This window comes from Eleutherodactylus coqui, chromosome 2 (assembly GCF_035609145.1).
Source record: "Eleutherodactylus coqui strain aEleCoq1 chromosome 2, aEleCoq1.hap1, whole genome shotgun sequence".
Classification (NCBI taxonomy): Eukaryota; Metazoa; Chordata; class Amphibia; order Anura; family Eleutherodactylidae; genus Eleutherodactylus; species Eleutherodactylus coqui.
The window spans coordinates 209,985,506-210,000,597 of NC_089838.1; the positions used below are offsets into that span (position 1 = coordinate 209,985,506).

Consider the following 15,092-nt stretch of genomic DNA (forward strand, 5'->3'; position numbering starts at 1 on the left):
GCTCCTTTTTTTTTTTTTTTTTTTTTTTAAATCACTTTTATTGACCATCCGCGGGTATTTATCTACCCGCAGGTGGTCAATGCATCCCTATGGGATGCGGATCCGCGTGCAGGAGAAGAGTTAAAATCCGCTGCAGATTTTAATTCTTCTTTTGCCCGTGGACATGAGGCCTAAGGCTGGGTTCACACTGGGCGGATTCTGGGTGGAAATCTCACGGTTTGGCCACAGCGAAAAAACGCAAGATTTGCACTGGGAGTGCCGCAGGTTTTGAAGCGGCCTGGCCGCGCACTTTTTTCGCTGCAGCCGGCGCTCCCATAGAGGAGAGTGCGGCCGCAGGGGAAGGAAAAAAAAAAGCTGAACATACTGCGACCGGCGACTCTGTCCACATGGCTAGCTTATTGCAGGATTAGCAGCCGCAGGCAGATTTGCAGCGGCGAAATTCCGGTGCAGAATCTCCGTGGCAAATCCGCTCAGTGTTAACCCAGCCTTACAGTTGTAACCACGTAAGACCCTTTTACATGGGACAACTTTTCAAACGCAGAGGCCCATCAAGTGGATTTCATTGTTCAGCTAGTCACAAATGCAACTTGCACAATGTACATAACAGTATTGCCAGTAATGGGATATATGCAATGCTGGCTTATTAACACTTAAGATGGTACTGGTAGAGAATGAATGAAATGTTTTTGTAAACAATTAAAATCCATTTATTAAAGAGAACCTGTCAGCTGGATGACTATGTCCAAACTGCAGGCATATTATAGAGCAGCAGGAGCCGAACAGACTGATATGTAGTTTTGTGGGAGAGAGGTTCTGTAGGTGCCATGTGTTCAAGTTGTGCCTGAGAGACTCAAGTGCAACTTACGTTGGACATCACACGGAGGCAAGTCTCTGCGCTGTCTGATTTAAACCTGCATTTACACTGGCGAGTGTGATATTGGGCCCACGCTTGTCAATGTGCGGTTTTCCCACGGGGCGTGTTTCATGCAAAAATGCCTCACATCACCTCTGAGAAATTGTGATCCTCTGGCACCTATTTCACACGCGGTGGAAGATTAGCAAGTGTTTCCCATTAATTTCAATGGGAAACATCACATCGCGCATCTTGTTGAAAACAATGGGTGATGCATTCCGAGGGACGTGAGAAAATAGGACATTGGCAGTTTTTTGTTTTTTTTTTAATATGCAGACATTGGCAGGTTTTTTTTCCCATATAAGCCAATGTGCATGTCCTCATAGGCAAACAATGGGACTGTCTATAGAATGACATGGAGAGTACATAGCCCAAAATACGCTAGTGTGTGGGGGCCTAACTTGTATTTTTATCGCTGCTTATGACCTCTACGCCCAGAGATTTAAGTGAATAAAATGGATGTTCTACTGACTTTCACCATAAAACTATATATCTCTCTGCTCAGCTCATCCTCCTCTACAATATGTGGCCTGCAGTTTGGGCAGCCGAGCTGGCAGACTCCGTTTAACTAGTTGTGGGCTAGACACTTGTTCCTCAATGATTCTCTCATTTTCTATAAAACATTCCTATGCAAAAAATGTAACAATGGTTTGAATACTTACAGCATGTTGTATATCCAACACAGCCCAGTTATCGACCTATAGCCTGTGGCTAGTTTTAATATCAGGATAGTAAGAGGATTTCACAGAACATGTAGCCGATATTAAATGTCTCTCTCACTGCAAAAGTTCAATCGGGAGGGTAATGAAACAAACACAAATTAATGTATAGTGCTGCAAATTTAAATAAAAAATTTCAACTCCCGCCCTCCCCTTCCCCTTCCACCCCCCCCCCAACATTCTGCACTTAATAATAATAATAATAATAATAGATAACAATGTTAGAAATCTTTGTACTTTAAAAACCTATGAAACCAAGGGTAAGGAAAACTACCAACTAGAGAAGGAGGGGGAAACGTGGAAAAAATTATTTAGCGCGACTAAGAAGGTTAGAAAGGTGAAGGATCTACAAAGTGGATTCTCTTGTACATTAGGTCAGACTAATCAACTAAGCAGGTATTTCCTCTACTGTTGCTGGACAATTTGTCCAACGTCCTTATACTTTATCAAATTTATCAGGGAAACCCTGAGCTAAATTTATAGAGGGACACCTGACTGTTGACCACCTGCTCTAGTGGGTCACTAGGGATGTTTCTAATTTAGCAACATTACCTTTTTTTTTTTTTTTTTTTTTTTGCTGCATAAAAAAACAAAAGCTTATAAAAAGGACAGGTAGCCACATCCACCGCTATATCAATTCAAATAGGCAGGATTTAGGATACATAATTCAGGGAGCCCCAGATGAGTATATCTCTCCAATAATCCTACAATATACCACACATTTGGGTCAGACCCTCCAAGAGAGAGAGCGGGATGGTCAGACCACGGAACTGGGTCCTGACAGAATGGCACAGCTGATACTATCTGAAATACGAATTGGCCCGTATGTTATTGTTTAACTGCAGCTGCAAAAACATATAAAAGGTACCCTCGATCACAATGTTTAAGAGAGTGGTAACACCATGGCGCTTCCAAAATGTCGATTCAGTAAAACACTGCAGTTGGGGCAAGTGTGGATTGAATATGGGGGGGGGGGGGGGGGGTGAGGGGGATTTAGAGAACGCTTGGCCTCCTCCTCTGAGGGCAGTAGACAACACATTAAAAGTCAGCATCATAGGAGCAGGCTGAGCAATCATAGAAGAAGTAGGGCCTCTCGACAATAGCCCCCTCAGGCTCTGATCCTGGCCAACCATCCAGCATTCTAATCTGATTACCCGGTTGTAATCCATCAAGGTTACCACCAGCCAGCATACAGCAGTTGGCTGGCTGAATAAGAGCAGAAGTGGGGGAAGGCCAGTGCACCAGAAGAGAGGGTCTATATTTATGTTCTAGGAAGGAAACCTCCCCATAAAATGCAAAGTGCTAGTTTATGAAGGCCACAAAATGCATTTTAGGAACCCAAATCATAGAATTGGGAAAGACATAGGAATTTAGACAGTAATTTCATTTTTAATAAATTAATCCCTCTTACCAAAGTAAATGGAGGGAGACCCAGTGAGCAGCCAATACGGTGGCTCAATCCAAGAGGGGAGCAAAATTAATGTCAGATATCTGCTTGGTTACTCGTATACCCAAATATGTCAGACAGTGCAGAAACCAAAGAGGACTCCAGATATTGCAAAAAGCGAAGAGCGTCATCAGCATAAACTGCAATGCTTTCTTCATAGTTATTCAATTTAAATCCCACTATTTTCGAGGGTGTGCGCACCTGAATCACGCGCGGCTCTATTGTGAGTGCAAACGGCAGAAGACGGCAACCTAAGTACGTGAGTGGAATATTGGGCAGGGTTACCTGCTAGCTACCGGGAAATTATACAGGATTTGCACCCATTTGGTGCAAATTAGCCCAAACCTGAACCGTGCCATCACCGCCCACAAATATTTCCGTTCTACCGAGTGAAAGGCTTTAACCTGGTCAATGAATACAGCACTCAGAGTGTTTCCACAGTTAGTGTTCACATGCAACATTAAGAGGCGTCTAAGGTTTTTGCCCTGCATAAAGCCAGATTGATCAGCATGTATAATTTCTTTAAAAGCTACATAAATATGAATTGCCAAGATTTTTGCTACAATCTTCATATCAGTATTGATTAGGGAAATGGGGCGGTAAGAGCCACAGTCCGTGGTGACCTTCCCTGGTTTGGAACAACCAGAGCCTCACACATAATAACCGGCAAAGTACCACTCTGCTAGATAGAATTCTAGAGCGTCAGAAGCCTTGGGAGTAAGAATTTTGCATTCTTTGTATACATTCAATAGGGAACCCATTAGTACCTGGGGACTCTGTATTGGGAAAAGACGCAATGGCGTCTACTATTCCATCTTCACTCAACGCTTCACCTAAATAGGCCACATTATTCTGGGACAGGGTCGAAAAACGAATATTACTATTGCAGGCTTCCAATTGCCCATCTAAGCAAACAAGCTTGGTGGTATATGTCTGATCATTCAATAGAGGGTCATCTACCATAGTGCCATCCCGCCCCGAATAGCTACAATTGAGGGGCAATGTGGTGTCCTCTCTGGCTAAATAGGACAGCAGATGGCCATTTTTATCACCTTGATCAAATATGTGGTGCTGGGAGTAGAGAAGTTTCTTTTTGGTGTATTAACTAATAGTAATTTATACTACTGGTGTCTGCCACACCCACAGACAAACATTAAATAGGACATTGTTCACACCTAATGTCTGAATATATGTAAAAAGACACTGAACACATCATTGTTCAATCAACAAACACACACCAGGGCATCCCACCCAGAACCTCATGCATGCAACTTAAACAGAACATGCATGACTCCAAACACCACAGTTATAAAAGGTAAATGGATAAATGATCAGCACCCTCTTGTAAGAGTGGCTGGTATTTATGTGCAAAAGACTGGTGGTGATTTGCTGGCTGGAGCAATATATACCCAGCCAGCTCAATCATCCTACACCAGATGAAGTGTGCACCTGGAAACCCCTAGAACTATATGTCCCAGGAGCACAATGTGACAGTACCATACGATAATGAATGACCGCAATAAGCGGCGTCATGCGGGTGCTTTAAATGACACAGCTTTTGCAACAGATAAGAAGCGGCCCAAACGGTCAAATGGGATACTGTAGGGGTTGCTCTAATGAAACAATCAAATACCAGTTCCAGGACAAGATTAAAATAGCCGATAAGTATTACCGGAGCCTGTTCAAGTATGATCACCCAGGCCATCACATCATTAAGGAGTCTAAGGACCCAAAGTTCCATTGGGGGTGTCAAATAAATATTGACTAATGTAAGGAGATGGCCATAAAAGGTACCAGAATCGATATAGATTTGCTTAAAAGGTAAACTTGGCCAACTTGGCTATCAGGATAGTGTGACCCTTCTGACACAGTTAGAATAAGTGGTGATAAGTGGAGCTAACAAAAGCTTGTTTGAGAGCCAATACTTTAACCGCACAGCAGGTGTGTCTCCTGAAACAGCAATACATAAGGAGGATAAGTTTTAAGAAAAGCTCTTTTAAATTTAGAGTTCAGGCCTCTGATATTCCATGAGACCAGATTGAGTTTGATATCAGCTATCACCACAGAGAAAACTTTGAGCAAAGTAAGTGACTCATATAACACCAGAGAAGTAGTTGCACTGAGGGTAAAGCACAAATACTGAAATAATTTGACAAAGAATTAACAACCCTTCGCACCCTACCTATCTACCCCAACACAGGACAGGCCTAAATACCATAACCTTTATAACAATGGGGGTGCTAGGCCCATTACCAAGAGAGCAGTAGAGAAGAAAGTTTGAAAAAACAAAAAGAGGGAAGGAGGGGGAAGCAGATTCGTACCATGGAAATACTAAAAGTCATAGTGGGTAAATATATATTAAACAGTGTTACTAATGATCATCAATAGAATAGACAATTTTTCCAGAAGAACCTCACTACAAGTAAAAACTATGCATAGGCTCATCGAAGGAAGTCACTGAAATAGGACAATGACCCAATCACAAACCATATACACAGCAGTTAATCCAGACCAGCGGTCCCCAACTCCAGTCCTCAGGGACCACCAACAGGTCATGTTTTCAGGATATCCTATGGCAAGAACAGCTGTGGCAATGTCTGAGGCTCCGGTAATAATTACATCACCTGTGCAACACTGAGGAAATCCAGAAAACATGACCTGTTGGCGGTCCCTGAGGACTGGAGTTGGGGAACACTGATCCAGACAACCTAAGCTAACAATGCAAGAAAAAGAAAAGAAAAAAACAACCCCCTCACCCCCCACCTATAAAAATAGTGTAATTTCTCCACCCGTGACTTATCATCAGAGGGCCCAGCAGCGGGGAGGAGGGAGGTATATGAAGTTCGACTGTAAAGCGCCAATCTTATACATAAGTACAGAGCATCACTCAGCTATTGCTTTGATGACATCCATAACAGTCGGGCTAGCTGCAGGAGGTGTTGATGGTGCAACAGATTCAGCAGAAGAGCCCTGAATGTCAGTAGATACAGTTGGCTGGGAGTGCGCCATTAGTTTTTCATTTTTAAGAAATTTACGAAAGATTTCTAACATTCTGTTTTCAATTTATCATGGGTATTCAGTGCAGAATGATGAGGGGAAAGGTGCGCAAGGCCACAACATAACAAATTGTAAAAAAAAGTGAAAGGGTCTAAAGACTTTTTGGACCAACTGTATATAAATGAGTAAAATCAATCACAGAGAAGGACAACAATACATTGTATATGTTATGCACATGTTGAAGTTATGGTACTTGGCATACCAACACTCATTTTTGCTACATATGTGTTACACGTAACATGTAAAACGTTACGGTTATCTTCCCATAGACCAATACGTTTGATTCCAAGAGAGATGCTATTTGCTGTGGCACTAGAGCATTAAAGAGACACACATGGAGAGGCTATTTGGTTTAGAAATGGCGGTGATGACGGGGTTAAGCGCAGAACCTTTCCTTGTCTTGCAGAGTTAATGGCTGCCACTAGAGGGTGCTTGTGGATTTGTTCTGGATCCCTCACTGTTTTTTATGACTGCTTCCTTTTCCCTTCACTCCTACAAGGAAAATGCCCCGTTCATATTAAATCTTTTGCGTGAGCTGCCTGTATCCGTTTCTCAAGTAGAGTGGCGGCCATAGCTCGCCCATATATCCTCTGCTTCCTCCATTCGCCTTCAGTGTAAAGCTAGTAAGAGAGGCCCCGGTCTTCTGTAGGCCTCCAGGAGCCCCAGCCTTTAGTAGTAGCAGCTGCTGCGGAGGAACTGAAGGCATGGCACAAGCACTAACACAAGAGGAGGAACAGGTAATGTGCAGCGTGTGGATTTTATACAATGTAGCCATAGCGGCGCTGAATTTGATGTTTAATTGTATAGTTGTGTTAAAAATGGCAATTGTGTAAGACCCCATAAAATACTTGGGGGGCTGACAGTAGAAGGGTACGCTTCATCTGCAGAACAGTCTTCCCTGCAATGGTTCTAGCAAACCGTTCTGTCATGTGCAGATGTGGAGCAGCGCAATAATCCAGCAGCGTCCGGGGGAAGACGTCGCTCTACGTGCTACCAGTGAACTGAGCTGGAAGTCACGGATTCCATCTGGCCACAAAAAACAATATCACCATCCATAGAGTCGCTTGAAAACCTCTTCAAAATCACTCCAGGCACGCGAGTCGCTGGTGGTTTTCTTTTTTGCAATTGCAACATGCTGGGATTTCTGAGAATTTTTTGCTACTAGTAGCTACTTTTTCCCCCTCTATAGAGTTAAGGGAAAATTGCACTTTAAGGTTTTGATTATATTGTACAGAAAAGATTGCTGGTGCATCCCTAGCCTAAAGCCGCTTTCATGGGGCTGAGAAAATCACGCAAGATTTGTCCATTGTCAGACGCACGAATATGAACCCCATTCTTTTGAATAGGTTGATATATACGATTGTTTTTTTTTGTTTGATTTTTTTTGTTTTTTTTTATTTTATTTTCGCCATGTACTATCTCGGCATGTCCTATCTTTGGAGTGTTTCTTCGGGACGCCTCGCCCGTTGTTTTCAATGGGACCGGAAATCACATCGCACATGAGTGCAATGCGAGGTTTCCCATCGAAACAGCTGAAAGCCGCGACGGAGGATTGTAACTGTACTGAAGTGTTTTTCGAGTACATCTGCGAGTACATTGCACATTCCTGAGTGTGATATCTCGCTCAGCCGTGTGCAACTAGCCTAAAGGCCTTTTGGGAATCTCCTATGCTGTGTAGTTGCCATCCTGGACCCAACGACCGCATAAATCCGCCAGTTGCATTACTGCATTTTTGTTAAACTGTCAGTCACTTGGTATCTGCTGGCATTAAAAATCTAGTTGCCATTGGTGTAAAATCACATCACTTTAGACAAGCCGTCCTTGTGCAGGATTCTAAATGCAGGGAACAGCAACTGGAGGCTAAACGGTTGTGAAAGGTAAGAATATAGAAAAGTTCTATTATTCTCCTATTTCAGATATAGGCTGGGCTTTTTCCAAATCACAGAGAGAATTACTTTACTAAATTAAAATAACCACTAGTTATGGACAGCCCAATAGTTGGCACAGGGGTTAGGAATCGGAACCTGATCTACGGTCATATCTGCATGGAGGTTGTATGTTCTCCCTGTGCTTCCCAAACTCTGTAAACATTCATCCAACGAAACTGTCCCTAAGGCCGGGCGCACACGAGCGCATGATTACTGTGTATTACGCAGTAATTTGCAGGCAATCAATTACATTGCCTTACACAGTGCCGATCCGATTTGTAAGTCAAAATTGCATAATATACAAGCGCAAAAAATAATGCATCTTGCTCTCTTTTGCCGCGTATATACGCACGAGGGAGCCTATTGTTCTCTCTGGGCGCGTATATATATGCATGAGGGAGCCTATTGTTCTCTCTGGGTGTGTGTGTGTGTGTGTGTGTGTGTGTGTATATATATATATATATATATATATATATATATATATATATATATATATATATATATATATATATATATATATATATAATATATATATATATATAATTGCGTTTCGGCAGCACAGGAAATATATACACAAACGGGTGGACTGCGCGCTGTGTGTGAGATAGGCTGTCATGCGCAGTACAATTTCGCTGCGATAGGATGGGTCACTAGTGGTTTCACAACGTTCTACGCTTATGGCCGTGTGAGCCCGGTCTAAGTTAGGAGTGTTTGTAGAAGGGGTAAGTGACTGATGTGAATCTGTGTGCAGTGTTGCAGAATAGTAAATAAAATTAGGTTCTTAAAGGGAACCTGCCATGTGCCTACAGCACTATAAACTAGGTTATGGTGCTGTTGGGGACGTGATGGGGGCGAGGTGATGTATCTTTTATATAGCCGCAATCCAGTAGGTGTGCAGCACAAAAGTCTGACTGTTTTCAGAGTCCCGTGCTCTCTCATAGACTTGTATAGGAGAGTGTGCGCATGGAGACTCTGAAGAGTCAGATTTTCGTGCCGCACATTGACTTCAGAGGGAGATAGCACTAGATCGCGGAAGCAGGTGAGTATAAAAAAAAATATACCACCCGGCTCCATGTCACGTCCCCTAACAGCAACATAACTTACGGTAGTTTATGGAGCTGTAGGGATGTGACCGGTTCCCTTTAATTGCCTGCATGTTGTAAGTGGTAACATGACATAACAGAATGTAAGGCCTCATGTCCACGGGCGGATCAGATTCCACATGCGGGAGCCCACAGCGTAATCCGACCCGGCCCGCATCTGAGGACACTGCCCGTCTTCTGCTCACCCGTCCAGGTCTTCATTTTCTTCACTGCAGATGTGTCCGGAAACGCCTGCTGGAGTGCTGCTGCACATGGGCAGTGGAGTTTTTTTAGTTTTTTTTTAAACTCCAGCTTTCCCGTGGAATCCGCAGCCCGTCCGCAATTGAATTGAAATGCGGATAGGACAGCTTCCATTGACTTCAATGGAAGCCGTCCGTAATGGGATCCTCACTGAAATGGAGAATGCTGCAATTTGTTTTCCGGACCACAAGGTCCACAAATCAAATCCGCATGCTTTATTTCATTTGCAGACGCCCATGTTTTCCTATGAGTGGCTTGATTTGTGAATCTTACACGAGGGTGCTCCATGCGAATTCCGCAAATCAAACCCGCTCGTGAACATTGGGCCTTAGGCCAAGAAAAGACACATGTACATCCAGTTCAGCCTCTCATCCTGCAATGTTGAACCAGAAAAGAAATGAGTGAATTGTTTTGTCTGATTCTACAAATTTCACCCATTTTGTACAATGCAATGGTACATTTACTATTCCACTGTACAAAATGGGTGAAATTCCCCTACTATTAGGCCTATTGTATGAAAACTAGTGCAGGCTAGCAGTGGAGGTGTTTCCCAGGTCTTAAAAAGTGATGGCCTATCGCCCAGGTCACTGGTCAATCAGCAGTTTGCTGGGCCAGCAGATAGCTGGGTACATTGTGCAGTGGGCCAGAGCGGTCCCCTCACCGATCAGCTACTGATTACCTAATTTATAAGAGCGGAAACCCCCTTTTAGCAATTATTGAAAAGATTACAAAATTTAGAGCTGTTTTTATGGCCCACATTTTCAGGTGTGTCTGCACTTCTTATTATATATGAGCCTCATTGGGTGGAGATTTACTAAGCAAAGGGGCCAGAATTCTGGCATACATGTCATGCACCAGATTTATTAAGTGATTTAGATACTTTTTACAACTCATCATACAAGGGCATTGCTAACAGAAGTCTTAAAATATGACAGATTTATGAATTTCATTCGCAATTAGTTTATGGCAATATTTTGCGCCAAAATATGTCATCCAAGAGGTGGCGTAAGGAACAGAAATACGTCCAGCATGTCTAGCACAGGGTGCAACTGTGATAAATTGGGTACATATACCATACTATATTCATCCAATTCTATACTGTCTAAATTTAAGATGGTAACAAATTTCCCCCACAGTCTTAAAAGGGGACGGGCTGGGCCAGGGGGCTGCCCGGACCCCGTTCCTAAAAGACTGTTCGCTTGCAGAATTTACAATACCTTCTGAACAAACTCACAGGACCTGATATCCGACGCTACATGTACGCTCTAGTATAGCCTCGCTCCTCCTCTTGCTCTGTAACTCACAGTACATTGAATGTTGGGGCCGAGAGGATGAGGAGCGAGCTATGCTAGAGAGAGCAATTACTTAGTGCCTCTGCTGTGGACCCAATATTACATAGTGGAACCACAACCGGAGTACTGGCACTATAAGGAGACGCTGAGGAATTAATTAGGGGTTAGGGAAGCAGAATGGAAAGAGTGTACAAAAGCGAGTCGTGGCTGGAAGAATTCTCAGTGGTGGTCTGGACCCAGAGAGAAGAAAATGGAACATGGACAACTCAATAGAGACACAATATCACCTGTGATCACTGGAGGTAACTACATTGTAATAACTGTTACTTTAGGGCTGGTATTCCAGTACATTATATATCTGTAGACCCACAATCAAGCTGGAATGCTTGTTTGGAACTGGCTATACAGAAAGAAATATAGTTCCTGGTTCTGGCGCTGTATTCATGTTATGAGCTTGGTTCTGGATTTATATTAAACAAGTGAAAAATGTATGGACATGGTGTGGCTGGCCACAAACAGCCAGATTGCATCCACCCACTGCATCCAATGACCACATTTTTCCAGTAATTTATGTGGCCATGGTTCAGATGGGTGTGGCGAGCCGCAGCTTGTGTTTCTAGCCTTAGCCTGCCTTCACACACAGGGTAATTGCTGCAGGCATTCCGCAATAAAAAAACCTGCAGTAATTATGCTGGAAAACCACAGTGGTCAAATCTGTAGCGAAATGGTGCGGATTTGGCTGCAGTATTTGAAGCGGTGGGATTTAACCCTTGTATTATATGGAATCTCATGCTCTATAACATTACTTAACATATACCTGAAATAAAATAGACACTGGAGTGGAATTTCAATGCCGCGGCATTCATTTTTAAACTGGGTTACCATAACCTTAACAACAAAATCATAACCATATATATAACCGGTAGACTCAGTCCTAACCACTCAAGTCTACACCAATAACCATCTTTATACCCACCCGCAGGAGGTGAGCGGCATTCCTCCATTTAAACATGCCTCAACAGTTCAGATCATAACAAAAGGGCGGGAGGGACAAAACTTGCGATGCTGTATAAGAACTGAAGCCCCCGTACTTTCAGCACCTTCTTTTATTAACTCTCTCTCTCCTCCCACCACCAGCTCCCACCAATCAGATTCTGTTGCTAGGCTCCAAGCTCACTAGCAGCTCTTCCAGGCTTCTTCCCGCCATTTCCATTAGACCAATCATCATTCATCACCAGGGCTTCCAAATCTACACCCAGTAACTTCCAGCATTTTCTAGCTTGCTCACAGCTGACCCGGCAGTGAACTCAAAAAACATAGTTAAAATCCCCCTTAGCCCATACCTAATGAGCCAAAATGGCTTTAACACCATTCTCCACTCAGATTCCATGAGTCCTCAGTCCCTTAATGGTCTTCAGCCGTACAAGGGTTGAATTTCACAGCGTAATTCCGCACCATAAATAGACATGCTGTGGATTTGTTGCAGAAATCTTCTGCATCATGTAAGTTTTTTAAGATCCCCTCCACATGGCTTGTACGTTAAGTACTGCAGAATTTTCGCAGCGATTCCACCACTAGAATTTCTGGCACATGTGAAAGTGGCCTTTGGGTATGTTCACGTGGCAGAATCTGATTTGGAATTTTCCATGCAGATTCCACCTCTTAGTGCTCATGCCCACGAGCGATCCGAATTTACGCTGCGGGAGTACTGCGAATCAAAACAAAATAGTGCTAGCGAGTGATCGCAGATTTCCTTGGTTTCGCTTCCATTGATATCAATGGAGACCTCCTGCGGCTGTAAAATAGAACATGGAGCGATTCTTTCACGTTTGCGGAAATCCGCGGTAGAAATCCACATGTGTGCATTGGCAGGCAGAAAGCTATTAGCTTCAATGGAACCTCGCCACTGCGGAATTCACACACACATTTCTGCCGTAGGAAACGCGATGCAAATCCGTCCGTGGGCATTCACCCTTAAACTGTGCATGTTTCTGTGGTATCAGTGGCAGAAATCGCATAGACATTTCTGCATCAGATTCCACTGTGTGAACATATCTGGATGGGCCGCTACTCATGGGCCAGTGCTGTGTGATTGCCCCCCAGGCTAAAATGTGCCAGCCAGCCAGCCCCTGGCCTTGACTTTGTTGCTTTAGCAGTTAAGTTACTGAAAAATCCTGCAACTTTTGATCATTTATCCTACTGTATGTTAGATATTCATGTCTGGTTGATATATGTTGGCATGTTTATAGTAATATTACTGCATGTAAATATTGTTTTTGTCCCTCCCGTTCTTAATATGGACAAATACTGTCTCTTCCATACCTGCGCCATCTGTCGTCTGTTAATCTTTAACCCTAATACTCATACCACTCGTCTTATATTATGGCACATCTGGATAACATGTCTTTGTACATGTCCCATATTGCCAATTAAACGCCTACTCATGTGAAACCTACCAATGGGTAAATAACATACAGGCGCTATTTTTCCCACGTTTACACTATTTATGCATCTATTTCCCAGCATTGTTTGTTTTGTGCTGTACTCATTCCCTGGCCTTCCCAGTCTGGGATATTTTTACTTACCCATGCTTTTCTTCCCAGGCAACTCAGCGATTCTTGCAGGAGATGAATTCCTGGACTTCCTTTCACTCGGTGCCCCCGCTCTCCTGGGATGTTGCAGTAAAGTTTCTAATGGCAAGAAAATTTGATGTTGTCCGAGCAATTGAACTTTTCCATTCGTACAGGGTAAGGGATGAATTCAACAGAAACCTCTGCACAATTCATATATAGGTATATTCATTCATGTATACATTGAATGGCTGACCACTTTATTGGAGACATCCGTCTAGTAGAATGTTGAACCTGCTTTGGCCTTCAAAACTGTAGCATGTTGTCGTGGCATAGATTTCACTAAGTGTTAGACCAATATTCTTGCAGAGGTATTTTATGGACAGGAAAGCTTCATGCAGTTGCCACAATTAGATGGAGGGCAAAAGTGTTAAGTCAGCCGAAATGTAGTCCTAAGCTCTCGCTGAAGGTTGTGAGTTCAATTCCCGCGTGGTTCAGGTAGCCGGCTCAAGGTTGACTCAGCTCTCCATCCTTCCGAGGTCGGCAAAAATGAGTAAAAGCTGACTGGGGGAGGCAATGGCAAACCACACCACAAAAACAGTCTGCCAAGAAAATGTCACGATGTGACGTCACCTGAAGAGTCAGTCATGACTCGGTGCTTGCACTTGGGGACTTTACCTTTTATTGATGTATTCTGAACAGTTGACAGGAAAAGTGAATTGAACTACGCTGCTTGCGCCAAATTCTCATCATCCTAGTACAACACAAGTCTGGATTGATCTGACCAGGTGATATTTCCCACTGCTTGGTGAACCAAGTTTTGTTGTCTTTCGACCCACTGAAGTCTTGGTTTTCTATTTCTCTTAGGCAGCAATGGCAATCAAAACCATTGTCCCCTGTTATATCCCCATCTATATAAAGGGTGATAATATTTTTGTGTTTGGACACATTAGTTGGAGCATCAGCTATGTATTTGGGTGCAATTTGCTTGATTGTGCACCTCTTGTTCATTAGAATGATTGTCATCCACCTCTGACCCCTTTTGTCAAAGAGCTGTGTACAGCCACAGTATTCCCTTTCGTTGGAATTTTTCCTTAATCACACTATTCTCAGTATACTTTTGACATGTTACACAGAAATACCCTACAAGGTTGGCAGTTTTTGAAATCCTGGCCCCGGCTAGCCTAGCACCAATGACCATGTCTCATTTGGAATTGCTTAGATCATTTGATTTTCCAATTCTAATATGGATTTACACTGACACTGATCCATGGAAAACTTAATCATCTAACCCCTTAAAGACCGCCCATACGTCTTTTGATGGCAGCTGTTAAGGGGGTTTATTCTACAGCACCGTCTTTTGACGGCCCTTCATTAGAAGCCTGGCACCAATGAAACAAAGGATACCCAGTGTTTAACCCTTTACATGCCATGCTGCAACTGGAACAAGTAAAAGGCTGACATAGGGAGGGAGCTCCCTCTGTCACCCATCGGACCGTTGCAATTGTATTGGGGTCCCAATGGGTTGCTATGGCTTCCAGAGGCTTGAATATAGCCTCCAAGTCTGGCAGCTACGGTGGCCTATCAGGCTTAGCCTCATAGGCCACTACTACACTGAAATATAGTAGTGTATTAGAAGAATGATAAAAGAAGGTGCTAATCAAGTCCCCCCAGTCAAACAAAAATAAAAAGTTAAAAAACAGAAAAAAAAAAGCCCAAATCCCAACTTTCTCCCTTTACTGTGTATAAAAACCAAATAAATAACATATGTAGTATTGCGGCGTTCGTATTGACCCAGAGAAAAAAGTTAGCAGATTATTTAA

At 43.2% G+C, this 15,092-nt stretch overlaps 1 protein-coding gene across 1 annotated transcript in view; it reads left to right on the plus strand.

The window, feature by feature from the left end:
• The first annotated feature begins 6,598 nt into the window (after nt 1-6,598).
• The window catches only part of PTPN9 (protein tyrosine phosphatase non-receptor type 9), a 29,025-nt gene continuing 20,531 nt past the window's right edge, over nt 6,599-15,092 (plus strand). The window contains exons 1-2 of the mRNA XM_066592388.1: nt 6,599-6,873; nt 13,303-13,446. Of these exons, the coding sequence (XP_066448485.1) occupies nt 6,841-6,873; nt 13,303-13,446 (177 nt within the window). The 5' untranslated portion in view covers nt 6,599-6,840. The remainder of the gene's footprint in view (nt 6,874-13,302; nt 13,447-15,092) is intronic.